The 18,248-nt window shown below is 42.0% G+C and overlaps 1 protein-coding gene and 1 long non-coding RNA gene across 6 annotated transcripts in view; one reads left to right on the top strand and one right to left on the bottom strand.

Moving 5' to 3' along the window:
* Positions 1 to 1,501: 1,501 nt before the first annotated feature.
* LOC106098072 (uncharacterized) lies at positions 1,502 to 5,116 on the bottom strand. 3 transcript variants are annotated; one of them, XR_003219772.1, is made up of 4 exons: positions 4,414 to 5,116; positions 3,311 to 3,368; positions 2,473 to 2,531; positions 1,502 to 2,317 (listed from the first exon to the last, which is right to left on the bottom strand). It is a non-coding gene; the product is annotated as an uncharacterized LOC106098072 (long non-coding RNA). The 3 variants fall into 3 exon arrangements; XR_002061726.2 differs by having other exon boundaries at positions 3,311 to 3,365; positions 4,414 to 4,488; XR_003219771.1 differs by lacking the exon at positions 3,311 to 3,368 and having other exon boundaries at positions 4,414 to 5,097.
* A 10,119-nt stretch (positions 5,117 to 15,235) lies between these two features.
* LOC100710752 (microtubule-associated serine/threonine-protein kinase 1) overlaps positions 15,236 to 18,248 on the top strand; it is a 51,862-nt gene continuing 48,849 nt past the window's right edge. For 2 of the 3 annotated variants that reach the window (XM_019358217.2, XM_005468493.4), the window contains exon 1: positions 15,238 to 16,122. In XM_019358217.2, the coding sequence (XP_019213762.1) occupies positions 16,084 to 16,122 (39 nt within the window). In that variant the 5' untranslated portion in view covers positions 15,238 to 16,083. Of the gene's footprint in view, positions 16,123 to 18,248 lie in introns of all 3 variants that reach the window. The other variant, XM_025906752.1, reaches the window with a different exon arrangement.

Raw genomic sequence — 18,248 nt, forward strand, 5'->3', positions numbered from 1 at the left:
AAACCAAAGCACTGAAATGCTGGCTGTGTGGGAGGTATACCATACCAATATCCACTCCTCTGTACCTAATAGTGTCTAATTGTCTTAACTGTGAACACAGTGTCCACAGAATAAATTTCAATCAATCTAAACCCGGTCACTTAAATGAAATGTTACTATAAGGGCTTTTTCCTCCCACTGTGCTGCGTCATCTCCTCTTTTAACAACACTCGAAGAGCTGTTTTCTCATTATTACTTGATATACTATTTCAGCAGCTCAACAGTTTCCCGCCTCCTTTGTTGCTTTTTTCGTTTCATAATGTGCCAAATGTGCTCAGTGAGTGGCAGGTCTGGGCATATTTGGACTCTTTTTTTCGCTGTTGGAATGTCATTTGGCACCGTCTTAGGAAGCAGGCAAGAGAAAAGATGTCATCTGGAGGGCAGCATCTGAGTAGGATTAATGGTGCCTTCGCAGATTCTCAAACGACCCGTGCCATGTGCTCCCATAACTGTCACAGATGCTGGCTTTTGAACCGTGCAATAAAAGATTTTCAAAACAAATTTCAGGTTTTGGGGTGCTTAGACTTCAGTGCACCTTTAAATGAGCTCAGACCCAGAGAATCAAGAGGTTTCTGGACCTTGTGTATATAATGATGTTGTGTTCATATGATGGAAGTTCAACTTGTGTGCCAGTAGTTAGCCATCTGTCACTTTGTGACTACTTACCCCATAGCAGGGTTTGGTTGTCATGATGTGGAGTTGGTTGTTCCTATAGTTATCAGTGGGGTTTCAGTAAAAAATGGCGATTAATAAATGTAAATAGAGACATCAGTTACTTTAGAAATAAGTTTAATCAATATGTTTTAAGCTCCTTGTATTTATCCCATGAGTTTAAACATGTTTTTTTGTCTTTTTCACAAGTGTCAGTCAAAATGTGATGTCGACAGAATTCACCACTGTCCTCTAATGTGGCGGTAACGAGCCATGTGACAACCAACCTCAGCCAAGTGGAAAATAGGAACCCTGTGGTTTATATGAAGACAACATCAGGATATCATTATGTTGTAAACATGGGGAAATCATTCAAAGCTCCTTCATTATTTAGGAAAAAATGATCTCGCATTATATTCTCAGTGAGGCGTCGTTTATAATAATTTGAACCGTTTAAATGGTAGAATGAACCGCTGCTCGGTGCTGCTTCTAACAAAAGGTCAAATTCAGTGACCTTTTAGTTGACAGAAATGTCACTGGTCAAATACCAAATTCTTGTTTTTGTTGGGTTTTTTTTTTTTTAAATAATTAAGTTGGCATTTTTTGCTAACAGGACACATTTCAAATGTCACCAGGAGTCCAGTGTTTGGCAGATGGATAAAGACAGAATCACACTATGATTCATTTATTCAATACATTAGGAGTTACATTTCAAAGCACCTGTCACCTTGTGTCCTCTAAAACTTTTTCATTTATATACTTGAAATGCTTGCTAGATGATCATAAATGAACAGAAATCAAAAGAGAAATCTTGAAACTGGAATATATTTTATGATTTATTTAAAGTCAGTGATTCAGCACAGCATTACAATAATTTTCTGTCTCACGAGAAACACTCGAGTGACCTGACATTTTACAGTTTTTACAATCCGCTGTCACACAGGCTTGTTTTAAACTTAAAAGGCAACTTTATGATGATTTTAAAAAAAAGAAAGAAACTCAGAATACAAGGACAAATTATCAGAGTTCTACTTGTTAGTCACAGAACATCGACATAGCTCTAATCATCGTTCTTTAAATGCATTTAATGGGTTCAAAAAATGCCACTGTCTTTGTTTTTTACTGTCTGAACTGTCTGACACATTCAGCCTCTAGCGGGCTGGTGGTCCTAAAGTAGTCCCAGTTCTCCACCCTGTGGTCATATGGCAGCAGTGCATGTGATGTATTCATGTCCATTCGTCATCATTCATTTATGGTAATGACCTCAGGTTAAGGTGAAAGACCACCTCCCAGCTTCACAAAGTAAAGAATGAAGCGTCAAAGTTGAGGCCAACCATTTCTGATCTCTTCCGGGCGTTGCTGCCGACATCATTACAGGGTGAAGGCAGTGAGTCCGGGTCTCTGATGAGGCCATCTTTAGTTGCCGTTCGGTCTCGATCTTCGCTCCTGTATTTTTTTCCCCAGGTTCATAGTCAGGGTGGTGACAGCATAAGTGGTCATGATCATCATGGTGCTCCCCACGAACTGTGATGAGGCTCCCCGTTTGGTCACAAACCTCCACCCACGCCTCTGCAGATGAGCATCTGCTGCCTCCATGGTCTGAGAGATGGGCTCCATACTGCAGCTGCTGTTCAGACACAACGAAAAGCTCCTTTAACTCCCGGGAAGCAGAAGAATTCAAATCTTGGTGCTTCTGTTTCTCCGACTGATGGACTGTCTTTCTTGCGGCAGCTCAGCACACCTGCTTACCTTCTTTCGAACATGCTTCTTTATGTACTCTACCTTGTTTGCACACGTCAAATCCTCAGAGCGAGCTCGGTGCCAGAGTACGTCAACAGCACCTGTTGAGACAGAATTAACAAGGTCTGATGCCTGCAGAGCAAGCTGTCCAGACAGGGCTCAATAACAGAACACTGAAGTCAATCAGTCTGACCTTCGCTGTATTTTTGGACCAAGGACAGCACCGAGCAGGGAATAGAAGCTTTTATGAGCAAGATCCAGATTTGTCCAAATGTGGTGTATTCATTAAGAAGCCATCAGTAAACAACCATCTACTCTGGTAAATAAATGGTAAATGGCCTGTATTTATATAGCGCTTTAATAGTCCCTAAGGACCCCAAAGCGCTTTACATATCCAGTCATCCACCCATTCACACACACATTCACACACTGTGCACCAACACCAACTACTCTGCACCAAATTAATCCTTAAAAAGTCAATTGTGGTCTTTTAACACTTCAATGGTCATAATTTGTTGTTCTCTTGCACTCCACTTACATCCAGAACCCTGAATGATTTGTGGTTTTCTTCCTACAGTATCGTAATCTAGTTACTTTGCATAATATAATGATCAATCCCATAAACCTGATAATGGAATATGCTGGTGATGGTGCAGTATAAAGGACCTTTTTTTGCACATTATGTAACAAGTTGTAACATTTTCTCCACGCTGATACTTCACGAGTATAATGGCAACATTTTTTAAATACAAATCTAAACTCTCATCTACTGTACATGGTGTAATCTGTACCATCATTTCCAACCCATCAAACACATTGTAGTCTCCATAATCCACTTTCCACACTGAGAAAGTATTGATTGCATTCAAATGCATATCACCTAACAGCAGCTGTAGGTTTTTCTTGTATGCAGATTTCATGTATTCTGGAAAACACTACTGAAAAAAATGAAAGGGACACATGTTAATCAGAGCACAGCATCAAGTCAGTTAAACGTCTGGTTGATTGTTGATATTAACTGGTCAGTTTAAGTAGCAGAGGAGTTTGTTAATCAGTTTCAGCGGCTGTGGTGTTAATGGAAAAAACAACAGGTGCACTCGAGGAGCAATAGTGAGAGACCCTCCAAATAGGAATGGTTTTACAGGTGGAGGACCTGGAGGACCTTTTGCACGCCTCATCTTTTCACGACTTTCAGAGTCACTACTGGTCGCATGAGGACATACCTGGACCCTACAGAAGTCACACACGTAGTCCAACTCCTCCAGGATGGCACATTGATACGTGCCACTCCCAGAAGGTTTGCTGTGTCTCCCAGCACAGTCTAAAGAGCATAGAGGAGATTGCAAAAGAGAGGCAGTTGCTCTAGGAGAGCCGGACAGAAGGTCCTTAACCCATCAGCAAGACTGGTATCTGCTGCTTTGTGCAGGGACGAACAGGATGTGCGCTGCCAGAGCTACAAAATAACCTCCAGCAGGACACTAGTGTAAATGTCTCTGAACAATCAGAAGCAGACTTAATAATGGTGGCGCGACATCCTCTATTTGGCGTTTGTCATAGAATAACAGAATTGGCAGATCCGCCATTGCAACCCTGTGTTTGTGAACACACAGAGCATCTTGAATTCAGCCCACTGTAGGCTGATCATTTTCATTTCCATTGGGCACCATGGCATCCTTTCATTCCTAACACTTTACCCAGTCTGTGTAAATATCCAGCATACATTTTTTTTCCCCCCATTGAAACCTGAACCTGATCTAATTTGCTCCATTTGTTTTTTTTAAGGTCTATATAAAAAATATGTGAGCAAGTTCACGCTACAAATGTGCAGCTGTATATACCATACACAAGATGACATGAATAGTTTGTTACACACTGAAATGGCTGAGTGTGAGATCCCAGCTGGTTCTATAAGTTATGTTCTGTTGTTTTTGCTCTCGTTGCACATTTTTCATCAGTTTTCATGTGTCTCACTTTGTCACTTACCCTTGTCTTTTGTCTCAGGCCCACCTCCTCTCTGCTCTCCTGTGTGATTACCTTCCCCATCCTAATGTGTTTCACCTGTGTCTAATTGTCTCCCCTGTGTATTTAAACTGCGTTTTGCCTCAGTTCTGCGCCACATCTATCACGTTCACAGTGGCCCGGCATTCTTCTCGTGACAGTCTGTGCGTGTTTTTGACCCAGTTCAGTCTCCTGGTTTTTGCTCTGCCTGCTCCTTTGTTTGTTCTGCATGCTCGGTTGGATTGATTACTCCTGTGCCGAACCACAGTTAAGACTTTGAACTTTTACCTCTTCTCTGACACTCTGAAGCTCATCGCTCAATACATGGAGGAGGTTCTTGTTTTGTAGGTGTCACTGAATTCTCTCTCCAGCCCATTTATGTGTTAAAGGAAGAGGCAAAGTGTTTTTTTCCCTTGTTTGTCTTTTCTATTAGAACTTCAGAAAACATCATTTAATTTGAAAAATACAAAAAAGGTAACAATTCTGTTTGCATCTATTTTTTGTATGTAAATGTCATCACTAATGAGGGAAATATGGTAATATTGATTCTAGTACCACACATCTAAGCACAGCAGTTATGAACTCTGTCCATTACTTGGAGATACTTATAGGTAAAGACTAAATAGTCAGTACAGTTGGTAATAACTGCTAAGTGCTTATGAGGATAAACACTACATCTGATATTGTTAGAGGGACTGAAGCTCATGCTGAATTTACTCACATGGATCTTTTAGAAAATATTTAAAAAATCACTCGTGGCATTTTATAATATTAAAATGTCATATTTCACAAATATAATGTACTTTTTTTTTTAAAGTGAAGCTTTTTAAAAATGTTCCTGGGTGTGCACATCTCAGAAGAGCTCTCCTGGTCAAAAAACACTGCATCACTGGTCAGCAATGCCCAACAGCGACTCTACTTCCTCTGCAAACTGAGGAGAGCAAGAGCTTCAACCCCTATTATGAGCACCTTCTACAGAGGCACCATTGAGTGTATCCTCATCAGCTGCATCACTGTGTGGTATGGCTCCTGCACTGGGTCCTGCCAAAAAAGGTTACAACAGGTAGTGAGAGCAGCGGAGAGGATCGTGGGTACTTCTCTTCCCTCCCTCCAGGAGATCTACTGCACCCGCCTCATCCAGAAAGCCCTCTCCATCACAGGTGACTCCACTCATCCGTCCAACAGCTTCTTCAGTTTGCTGCCATCAGGAAGGAGACTGAAGAGCCTCCGGGCCAGAACAAGCAGACTGAAAGACAGCTTCGTCCATCAGGCTGTCAGGATGCTGAATTCACTCCCTGCTCTCACACACATGATCTCCAGACCTGCACTCACCTCTTCCCTCTGAGCCCCCCAAACATACAAACTCTGACCCACCACAACTGCCCTTTCACTGACTGCCTCACTCCCACTGCACACAAACCTGCCCACAATCACTATGTTGGACACTGCTGTTTAAATAATGTATAGTATTGTATTGTGCATAGAGACCAGGGGTGTCAACCTCATTTTACATCCTGGATCACGTCCCAGTTTGATCTTCAGAGGGCCGGATCAGTGAAATTCCACTTTTTGTTATTGTGACGAAGTTTATTTACACATTTAATTACTTACACATCTAATCCTTTAATAAGTTCAATAGTAGATACTTTAATACTTTGATGTAGTATGAATGGCTGTGAGGGAAGTCTTCATCCATAGGAAAAGTTGTAAAACAAAAATGAATTACATCCTTCGTGTGTTCCAAAGCCATCCAGGTGGCCAAATCAGTCTTTCCAGGGCCGATTCTGGTCCCCATGCCTTATGTTTGACATCCCCGACAAAGATTCTTCCTCTATCTAGAGTTATGAGCAGATATGTTGATATGAAGCAACATATTTGAAGGGTCAAACTTTTGACCCAAACTAAAGGGTTTGAATGCCTCCATGTCCACAGCTTTGGGAAAATCTATCACAGACATCGGGTCAGATTCATGTCTGTATTACAAGCGCAGGCTCTACAGCTGTAGATGGATGGCTATAGAAACTCCTGACAAACAGCACTGTTTATCCCATTATTCTGCTTCTGAAATGACACCTCAGTGCGAGCAGATCAATAGACAAGACAAAGCATTCCCCTTTAACTTTTTTTTTTTGCCGCAGTTCTGGCCTCACGCCTCTTTGCAGCATCTAATCGCTCCACTTCAAGTTTTCTACATGATTATTTTAAACATTCACGTTATAATCCACTGCTCATGTCATTGTTTTTAAAGATCTCAACTTTCTGGGAATTTTAGTGTATGTCATTAACCGCGATTTCTTAAAAAATGGACTGCACACAGGTGGAGAACATGTAAAGGTCCCAGGTTCAAACAGCAGGTGTTAGTCTGAGCACAAAGTCGCATCTGTGCACTGTGTTTTGGATGTTACTATATATTCTTGCACGACTCTTTGCGTCACTGTAATAGGCTTAGCTGTGTGTGGGTGTGTGGTTGTGTTTTCGTGTGTGTAAGTAGGTCTGTTCATCAACTGTCTGAGGGACTAAAATCACTAGCTGGGTCTGTGCCAGTACTGCTTTGAAGCCCAATTACCCTTCATATTGTATCAAACCCACACGCACGCATGAACACACGCATGCGCGCATGCACTCACGCACACAATGCCTTAACTTTGATCAAGTCATCATCTCGCAAAAAAAACAAAACACATTACTCTGATAACATCTTCTTTTCTTCTGTTTTCTGTCGCTTTGTTAACAGTTCTGTCTTTCTGGTGCTTCAGCTAAGTCCTCATGATAACACCTGATAACACAACAAAGTTACTCCAGTTTCTCCTCTCTTCTCCTCTCGGTTTATCTCCCTGCTCAACTGATACCGTACAAAAGAGACAGCCAGCTCTTTCTCAGCATCATTCTGTTGCAATGCCCTTCAAAGAAGTACTTTAATAATCCAAATTAAACTGGAACAGAAGCCTGCACAGTCTATTCAAATCAAACAACATCTTAGCTTGTTAATTATACACAGTGGTCTAGTTTGCATCTTAATCACTAACTAGTGTTTTTTAATAAGTTCAAGACTAAAACATAACAATTTGATATGGAGTTCCACACAGTTCAATTCTGGGTCCTCCTCCATTCATTTTGTATGCTTCCTAGTCCAGAATATTTAGTAATTTCTGGATATCAGTTTTGTCTTATGGAGAGATTATTGACTTTTATATATCATTTTGCTATTAAAGAAAGAAGAATAAACATTTAGTGCACTGAGCGGATTCACTGAAATCGGTGATGCCATTAAAGGAGATGTTTATATGTAAAATATGAATACTCTTTATAATACAAGTTTATTATTTAGAGTTTGTGTAGGTCATGAACCTTTTAAAGCTGCCTACTGGTGTAATTGATCTATAAATACATTGTACACATCCGGGTATTAGATTTCTGGACACCTATATGTACATCTGTGCACTACTTAGGCATTAAGTAAAGGTGTTTGTTAATTTGCTTGTTTGTGTGCTGTGATTATGAATGGGCCTGTCCTCTCACTGAGTGTGTTTGTCCAAAGCACAAGCATGTGATGTGGTACTGATGTGGGTTTAGGGATGTCCTGCTGTGCAGAGCCTTTAGACTGCCAGCTGGAGAAGCGCCTTCTGATTCAGAATGAGACACTGAGACCATCAGGATTACCCACAATGCCTGCTGCCACCGTCTAGCCTCTAATTGGTGACGTCTGTCCGTGGGTGTGTAATTAAAGCACGGAGCATAAAGAGGGAGGAAGTAAAGATGGAAAGATAAAAAGAGGAAAACAGAATGGGGTAAATACTTTTATCCTCCGTGACAGCTGTTCCACATATGGCACATTTGTAAATTGGGGGGGAAATGGGAAATTAACAGAAAGAATTTCAACTTTTCCAAACAGGAACACGAGACAATAAATGACTTAAGACTATTTACACCAACATCAGACAACTTTGCTTTAATTTGATCTAATTAAACTATGTGTGTGGGTGTGGGTGCGTGTGCGTGCGTGCGTGTGTGTGTGTGTGTGTGCGTGCCCTTAATGTGACCCTGTGATCGTCTTACAGATTAAGTTGTGCCTCTGGTGCTCAGTCTAATTCATTTGATGCACAGGATGACGTGTTCTTTTGAATGAGTGTGAAAATAGACCCAAACCGTTGCTCTGACTTCCTGTTGACCTAGATAAAAATTGTTTCCCAAAAGGATCAGTCGAATAAATAAATAAACAAGTAAAAGTGAAATAATCGATTAAAAAAGGCAATCAGGAAATTGCTTTAACCAATTCAATTCAGTGCAATTCAGTTTTATTTATACAGTGCCAAACAACACACCATAACAACAACAGTCGCCTCAAGGCGCTTTATATTGTAAGGTAGACCCTACAATAATGCATACAGATAAGTGTGTGACCAATCTTCCCTACTTTTTTTTGTAATTCAGTGGAAATCCTTTCTCTTTTTCTTCTTTGGCATGTTGCATGATTACTTGCAATGTCTTGGCATTAAATACACCAAAGGGAACCTTTGCAAGCACACAGAGCACCATGAAACACAGAGCGGAGGTGAAGATGGCTCGGTTGCACTGCCTCGTTTGACCACAAGGAGTCATGCTGGTGATTTATAGTAGAGTGAGAGGGGGACATTACCTCAATGAAATAATGGAGTTTCACATTATGGCTGTGTACTAATGTTGTAGAATTGCTGGGGGTGGCCCAGTTAACAAATAATAACAGTCAGGCTGATATCTGTTTCAGCATCCACACACATACTTTGATTTTTTTAAACAATCCTGTAGCTGATGTTTCTTTTTCTGTTTGTATTTCTCATACCTAAACTGATTCATTTATCCATGGGAGATATTCTAAAATGTTGGCACATTTATATCATAAATAATGTCATTAATTATGGTTTTCAGTCTTTTTCTATCCATAAAGGATTAAGCTGACTGTTATGCGGATTATTGCTGACATTGATCTGTGTCAGTTGAGCTGTTTTCATAGTCAGTCTCGACATAAAGTATCTGCCTCGAGGCTTCTGGAGCTGTAAGTCTTCCAACTGTAAGACTGTTACATTAAAAAAGAGAGAGAGAGAGATACAATGGAGTGCTTACATATATCTCCAAACAACTTTCCATTATCCTTGCCCCAGCAATGGGCCAATTCCTGTCTAAGATTATGAAAGATTGTTGTGTAATATGTAGTAATATATGACTGGGGTCATAAAAGACCCCACTATAGGTTACTTGAAGCGTAACCGAGTGCAGTACAACATAAAAACCAAAAACATCTATCAAATCTAAAATGTGTGACAAAAATGAGCCTGGTGCAGTGACAAACTGCAGCTGTATTTTTTTATTTTTTGAATAATGCTGCTGCTGGATGAGGGAGGGGGTTGTGGAAAGGCTCACTGTTCCCATCTGTCCACATCCTTTTTGTGTGTTTGTAATGTCGATTTGATCTAATTAAACTATGTGTGTGTGTGTGTGTGTGTGTGTGTGTGTGTGTGTGTGTGTGTGTGTAACATATACAGTCACCATGTGTGCTTTTACTTCCTTGGGGCAGGAAAAGAAACATCACTCATAACTCACATCACTGAATCACTGCGATGCTTTCTGAGTTCTGAGTCTCGGTGGTGTTACCTTCAGGGAAAGCGAGGGCATTTGGTTTGGTCTGTGATGGGAAGGGTTTTAAGAAAAATGTCATGGGTCTTATTTTATCTTACTTTAATTTATTTAATAGTTTTTAAAATTTTATCTCTGTATTTGTATTTATTATTATTATTTTATATATATACATAGTGTATGTACAGTATGTACATACACTATGGATGTTTTTTCCAGTGGATTAGAGGGTTTGTTCCCTGCACCTTCTGGTTGGGGAATGGGTCCTGACTGTCATCTGCACTTATGGGCCAAATGGCCTTCTTGGAGTCCCTGGGTGCGGTGCTTGAGGGTGCTCCAACTCGGGAGTCTGTTGTCTTACTGGGAAACTTCAGTGGGCAATGACAGTGAGACCTGGAAGGGCGTGACTGGGAGGAAAGGTCTGCCAGATCTGGACCCAAGCGGTATTATGTTACTGGACTTCTGTGCAAACCACAGTTTGTCCATAACAAACACCATGTTCAAACATAAGGGTGCATATGTATATGAATATAATGCTGGACACACCTGGAGTGCAATGAGGGTGCACTGGGAATGCCTGGCAGAATCCCCCATCTGCGAGATTTCAGCTCCCACCTCCGGCAGAGCTTCAACAGCATTCTGAGGAAGACTGGGGACATTGAGTCTGAATGGACTGTGTTCTGCACCTCCATTGCTGAAGCTGTGGCACTGAGCTGCGGCCTGTCGTGGTGGTAACCCCCGAACCAGATGATGGACACCAGAGGTGAAGGGAACTGTCAGGGCTTTGGGACTTCGAAGGCAGCTGATAGGTACTGACAGGCCAAGTGGAACGTGGCTCCTGTAGTGGCTGAATAAAAAACTCGGGTGTGTGGCAAACTGTCAGGCGACTCAGGAGGGCAAAGTGGTGCTCTACCTGCATGATTCTGTTCATAACTTTTATAGACAGAATATCTAGATGTAGCCAAGTGGGGGGTGGCTTCCTCTCAGGGGGTCTCAGAATCTCATCTCTGCTTTTCGCAGATGATGTTGTTCTGATTGCAAACCCAGCACACACTGGAGAGATTATGTCTCTTAGCTGGCCTGTGAAAGCCTTGGTGTTCCCCCGGACAAGCTGGAGGAGATGGCTGAGGAGAGGGAGGTCTGGGCTCCCTGGATGGATGCATAGAATTAATTATTTTCTTGTTTGTTATTTCTAATTTAATGTGTCTTAAAAAATGCTTTAGCAGCCTAAAGGCCATGTTCTACCCAAACAGCTCAAAAATATTTGTTTTTTTCACAACAGCGGGGGAGAAACAGGAATTCACACATAAGATGGAAATTTAGGAGAGACAATTTTTGCCGGTAATGAGCAGGAGATGAAGATTGTTTGCGATCTGTAATTTCACATTAACGCGATCCTGCTTTAAAGGCAAGTGCAAGTGCAACACAGGCTGGTGGTAGAGTGGTGATGTCCTTTGGAGATGAACAAAATAGCAACGTCAACTCATGTTCCAAACAAAACTGAGCAGCTGTTTCTCTCAGAGCTCAAAGGGATTATAAAACCATTATGTAAGAAGCTATGAGAGCCACATCCTTTCTGTGTTCAGTGGGCGCAAAGCACCAGCAGTTTGTCCTAAAGCAACCATAATGACAGAATCATGAAACTCACAGAAGCATGTCTTCCAGCCAGACTTCCACATGCTCTTAAGATTTTTAACTGTAGGCTCAGTCCGGCCTTTGCGGCAGAAGAGACTAATGGCCTCTGTTACCTGCTATGTGTCCTCTGGCTTTATTGCAGCATAAGGGACATTCAAAGCTGTAACAGAGCTGAATGGGAGTGGGAGGACAACAAGGCTTTGTGTGCATGAGATGTCGACAGTGCTGGGACAGTTTTGCCCGTTTGTCAGGGTTCAGGCAGCACATCGGCTACAGAACAAACCACTGCCATCAGCACTGAGATGATCTGGCTCTGTGACTCCCAGCCAGACGACCCTGACAGCTCCATTTAATCTAACAGCCTGCTTACAGGAGCCTTTTTTTTTCTCTGAAAAGGTTTCGCAAACATTGTGATACTGCAGAGAGATGTATTGTTTGATCTTACAGCTTAGACATTTGTGACATCTACACTAAGATCTACACACATAAGGACATTTAAGAGTGCTCGTGTGCATTGTGCTACCTCTGTACCACAGAGAATAACCAGAAATGCTTCAAACAGATAAAGATTTTACTGTTTTTACAAAGTCAGTAGGACTAACTAAAACAAATGTGCAATGCATGATTATGCCTGTTTATATGTGACCGATAGCAGACACATTTGGACCTGATTTGGGCAACTTTCTGCACTTCTAGCTCAATTACAAGCACTGACAAATGTCCTTTAGGCCAGACGTGGCTCAGAAATCATTAGCTGGCCCATGTCACAATTTAGATCACATCTTTCCCATAAATGCTGAACTTTAAGACTTACGCTGACTTAATGTGGTCAAGTAACAGCCACATGTGGCCCTTTGAAAACTGCAGTTGTGGACCACATGTGACTCGACCATCTGGCTATCTGGGATATATATATATATGTGTATGACAGCTACAGATGTGACAGTACAACAGTGCTAGACCCTGTGTTCTGGATTTGGACACACATTTGTGCTGATGATGGTTATAAAGGAAACACTAAGGGATGTGTACTGTACAGTATAAAGAGCCTTGAGGCGACTGTTGTTGTGATTTGGTGCCATATAAATAAAATTGAATTGAAATGAATTGAATTGAATTGGATCACCAAAGTTCTGCCAGTGAGGGCGGCATGGATGTATTTCAAGTGTTTGCAGTAATCTGTTCGGGTGGTGCTACAAGAAGGCTCTTCTTCTGGAAACCATGAATTCATTTAAATGCATTTACAGTATTCAGGGCTGGGCCAGAGTGATGGATATCCATAAATACAGGTATGCTGTTTAATGTAAAATATTGGTTTACCTGTTGAATAGAAAGAAAATCAGCCAATACTGAAGTCAGATGACCTGTTTGTTTATCCAAGAATCTCACATATGAATTCTCTGCAGATGGACTGTTCTTGTCAACAGCATCCCTGCAGCCTTCCTGGCTATTTCCTTTTGGATGGACCAGCGTGGGCCGAGTTTGGACGCTTCAATGCTTTGCTGCAGACATCCTGCTGTGTCTGGCACGGATGAGGTCATGCCTGTGTGGGCAGTTTGGACCATATGTTACATAAAAACTGTGTGAAAGTCCTAATCTCCAGCAAAGCATTACGCAATGACTTTGCCAAAAGGGCCACCAGTCTGTCGGCCTCTGAAGAATGATAATGGAAGGAAATCTTTTTTCCCATAACACCTTCCCATAACACCTTTTTCAGATTTTGATATACATTCTGGCACATATCCAGAGCAGTTATTGATAGCTGATGCAAGTACATTTATTCTCCATGCACAATAATCCTGTTTTCTGGGTCACAGCGTGGATGAAAGGTCAGAGTGGTGCAACCGGAAATGCCTAAGAGTTTATATTCATTGCTTTAGATCAACTATCAGAAGACAGATGACATCATTTGTCTTTTAAAATATTTTTGCACATTTAGATAAAAGCCTAAGCACAAGAGTATGCAAATTATTGGTTATGTATGTCTTTGTGAACAACATGCATGTAGGGTTGTTCGTGGCTTGCTTTGATAATGTCATGTTGGGAAATCTGCCCACAGGTGTTATTATTATTACTGTAGAACACATTCATAGAAACTGAATGCAAGCATTACAACAATTAGTGAACACGGAGGCTTGGACAAACATTTTCCAGGAGCAACACCCTGCGCATGGAAGAGGAGGAGCGGTAAGTATGTTTGGAGCAGACAGCAGAGTATACTGAACTTCAGGAAAAGGTAGAGGGTGGGTGCAGGACATATGGCTTTTCTATCTCTTTAAAGCTGCAATGCAGAGCATTAGGTCTGAGATCAATCAGAAATTGTGGCTAAATAAAGTGTCGGGATGTCAAATTATCCAGCCCTGATTTTGCACTTTGATATAGAATAATGTGCAAAAGTCTTTAGCCTCATGTCTTTATACTTTGCCAAGAAAATAGGAGACAGGTGATATGATTTACTAAAAAAGGTGTAAACATTCATGTAAATATGGCATATAAGCCAAAAACACTTCAACACAGCCTGATCTCTGAACTCTTTCTTGACAAGCAGTCTTCAGGCATACTTCTCCACAGTTTTTGGAGGACATTGGGATGTTGGCTGCCTTTTGTTTGTAATATGCCATGCTTTTGTGTAATTTGTGTAATTTGGCATACCTCAGCCTTCTCTCCCTGTTTCCCTTCTTAAAGATTAGTTTCTTAGCCACCCTTCCACTGAGACCATTTCTGTTGATGCTTCCGTGAATATGGACCAACTGAAGGGCAAGATGCATCATCATGTGTTAGGTTTTTGCTGGTCCCCCCCCCCACATTTTTTCTTGATAACCCAACTTTCAGTTATTTTTCATCTGCTATAGTTTTTCATGCCTGCACTTCTTTTTTGTCCTCCACTTCACAAGTTTCCTCAGATTTTTTAAGGACACACTGCACACCTGCTAAGAGCTCTTTGGGAATCACCTTGTTGGTACAAAAATACTAAACTTTATCTGCCAAACTGTGCCATCTTTAAGATGTTTTTTAAAATAGATTCAACTAAAGGAATTTGAGCAGATTATGTGGGGGGGGTTTTCAGACTACTTGTAACAAAGTGCCTTGAGATAACATTTAAAACTGGTTCTTTGCTAAGTTGTCTGTTATGTGTCGACACAACTGGTTTATCCCTTGAGTGCCTTTTTATGCTTCACTTATTCATAATTCAGCGTTAAATGTCTTAAAAAACAAAGAAACGAAATTTAAAAAATGCTCTTACATGAGATATAAATGTGCCAAAGCAAAAGAGAAAAACTTTAATCCCGTGTCGCTGTCTGTGGTGCTGATTTTGGCTCTAACAGGCCTCTTCACACATCAGCTGAAAAACTGCCAGGTCCCATCTCCAATTCAAACCTGTCTGTCAGGAAATTAAATCAAAACAGCAATTAGGGCACCACTACAGCCTGTGTGTGGTTGTAGCCTGCTGGGCTGGATTCTGTGGAAGAGTGTTTGGATATTGGATCCATTCATCCTGGAGAGAAGAGCGTCTCTGTCGCGCGTAGGAGGAGGAGGGGCGAAAGGGAATCCCAAGAAGGGGCTACAAATATCGCGTTGCTGCGGTGCCGTAAGTAACCGCTTCACCCGAGAAGAGAGAGGGTGGAGGAACGACGGCTGGGTGAAAGAAACGAACAAGAGTTTTACTTAATGTGTGTGTTGTGGGGGGGGGTTTGGAGGGGACGTGCGCGCGCTCTCAGACACAAGGTGATGTTGAGCGAACCGGACAGGCTCCTCCGCCGCGAATAAGCAGCAATGACACCCTGACCGAGGGGCTGGGGCACGAAGCGCCTTCGTACCACCGTGCAGTTATGTGTAAAATAATCGAGTGTTTGTTTTCCCTCTTCGCCGAGCCTTGAACGCGCTGTCCTTTGTGGCCACACGTGGAGACAAGCTCACGTTTTCTTCGTGGAGATTGTCGTGAAGTGACCGAAGTACTTCAGTGTTTGGATCGGCTGATCGCACATGGACGTTGAGTTCTCCGGGCCTTCGAGTCGCTCAGCTGGGCAGCATCAAAGCGCACGGACCACTGGGAAAATGTCAAGGATGCTCCTAGAAGGAGCCGCGGAGAGAGCGGCGTGACACTCAGGCGAGGAGACAGAGGACGCTGATCACAAGTGCAGCTGAGAGAATAACGGTCGCTGATTTTAAGGGGCATTTTTTAATAAAAACAATGGGACCTCTTGGCACGTTTTCGTGGGCTTCTTCGACGTGACACCGGACACCCAGGAACTCTGTTGCTGCTGCTGTTGTTGTGTTGGTGTTGTGCAGTTCGGGCGTGAAGTGGAAGCAGCATCCTCACTGGGTCACAACCCAGATTAGTGTAAGGTGACAGGATTGTTTTAGTGAAGGGGAATCCCGACCGAGAGCCACACGGCTCGTGACTGCACCATGGATGACTCTGGAATAATACGCCGGCGGAGGCTGCAGGTGAGCTGGTCTGGGCTGGAATCCGATTTTTGTGTTAAATCCATCCTCTTCCCGTTGTAGAAACACAGTCATACATGATTACTACGTTCAGACAGTCGACTTTATTTTTACTTTTTGGTCAGAATCTGTCACTGAAGCCGAATGCAGTAGCTATACTTTTCCAGCAGACACTGCAAATGTTTATCACTAAAAGTGAAAAGTGAACACATGTGTTTCATGAAACCAGCCCTCATCATTAACCTGTAAATAAAGTTGCTGTTGTTTTTTTTTTAACCATTATAGATGAATTGTTGCACTTGAACTTATTATTGGTGGGCCTTATATTAAACATGGTTGAAGTTTTTTTTACCAATTTTTTACCTTGGTAAGTTTTTTTTACCAAGTTTCAGTCAATGAAGTCAGCCTTGGCTGAAAGTAATCTGTGTGAGCCAAAAGCTCGAGCTTCAGAGTTTTCTAAATGCTGGCTTACAGACTGTTTTTTCTGCTCCTGGCTCTGTATGATATCAAAGAGTGGGGACATCCCTAATATGGGCATGTTGTGATTGGAGAAGCCCCACCCTCTTGCTGTTCAAACGTTCTCCTGCAGCTTGTTTCAGACAGAGGATGAACTGAGGGGTACTAGGAACTGATGTTTATTTTGAATTGTGAATCATGCACAGCTACTCTAGCAGAGACAATGAATGGGAAAAAAATGTAGTTGGTAGGCCCTTCCACAATGGATGGATCCACATGTTTGATCTGGCACAGATTTTACTCTGGATGCCCTTCCTGATGTAACTTACCCATTTATCCAGGTTTGGGACCAGCACTAAGAGTGCACTGGCTTGTGCCTTGAGGCTAGATTTGTGTCTCCTACTAGTCCCAAACTGAGAATCTTCTCTGTGTTGGTGGATTATGTTGACAAAATGAGCAACACTGTAACAAAAATCTTGTTTGTCAACCTCTGATTATTTTATCCATCGAAGGTTGTGGAAATAATATTCTTTTTAAACTTTGCATTTTAAGGCAATCAGAAGAACAGAAACTGTGTTAAACTGTGTTACATTGTATTATAGTTGCCTTTCACTTCCTGTCAGTCGGCTGATTTAATTATCCTTTTATTGTTCTAGTTCTCATTACTGTAGTTCTTTAAGATAAACCTTCATAAAGTTCACAACAAAACTCTGTTCTTTCTCCATCTGTCCTGTTGGAGACTTGCAGCGCGTCTCTGGTGTTGAACATAGTAGCTCCACTACACTCAAACATATATATTTTTCATAATTCGTGTCACATACGTGTCATATTTTAATAGTAGCTTTTCTGTCATAGTCAGTTAACATCCCCCCGTGAAGCTCATGTTAGGATCACATTCATGTACTTTTTAAAAGTCTCTTTAATGAGATGTTGGTAATGAATGGCCACTCATGCATACTGATCTGCTGTGCTCAAATGACTGCGTTCATCCATTATGAAGCAGCCTGCTTAACCACAGGTCATACACCCCCCCCCACACACACACACACACACCCCACAATCTTTGTGTGATTCAGTCAAGTGAACTGTGCAGAGATGAGCCTGCAGGCCGGGCGGACTGCAGCCAGCCTCCTGTGGGGCTTCTGTGCACGCTAGTGTGATTATGCAGTCTGTGCATTTCATTTCTCTCATTCATTCGGTTCATATTCTGCCGGTTTCATTTACAGAGACGAAGGATTGTAAGCTCTGAGCTCTGAGCTGCTTGAAGCCAAATTGACCCTCGACTCTGTGAAAAAGAAAAAGAAAGGGAGTGGGTATAAGAGAATCAGGGGAGGATTAGTGGTGAGGTGTCCTGATGGTTTCATGTCTCATCATCCCCGCTGCTCAGCTCACTGCTCTGCTGCTGTGATGTATGACAGGAGCTGTAAGGGAATTAATCATCATAGAGTCACACTCGCAAAGTCCCTGGCATTTTATAGATGGAGGCAGGCCAGCTGATTGATTTAGTGTTTGTATATGTGAGGGAGGGTAGTGTGGTAGAGGGAGGGAGAACGTAGACTTCTAGTTTAACATGCACATTTGGGCTATTTGCATGAGTTTTATTCTCTAATGTGTTGTCTTTACGGCTGTGTGTGTGTCTCTGAAATTGTGCGTTGACATGTGATTGGCTCTGT

This window comes from Oreochromis niloticus, linkage group LG4 (genome assembly GCF_001858045.2).
Source record: "Oreochromis niloticus isolate F11D_XX linkage group LG4, O_niloticus_UMD_NMBU, whole genome shotgun sequence".
Lineage (NCBI taxonomy): Eukaryota > Metazoa > Chordata > Actinopteri > Cichliformes > Cichlidae > Oreochromis > Oreochromis niloticus.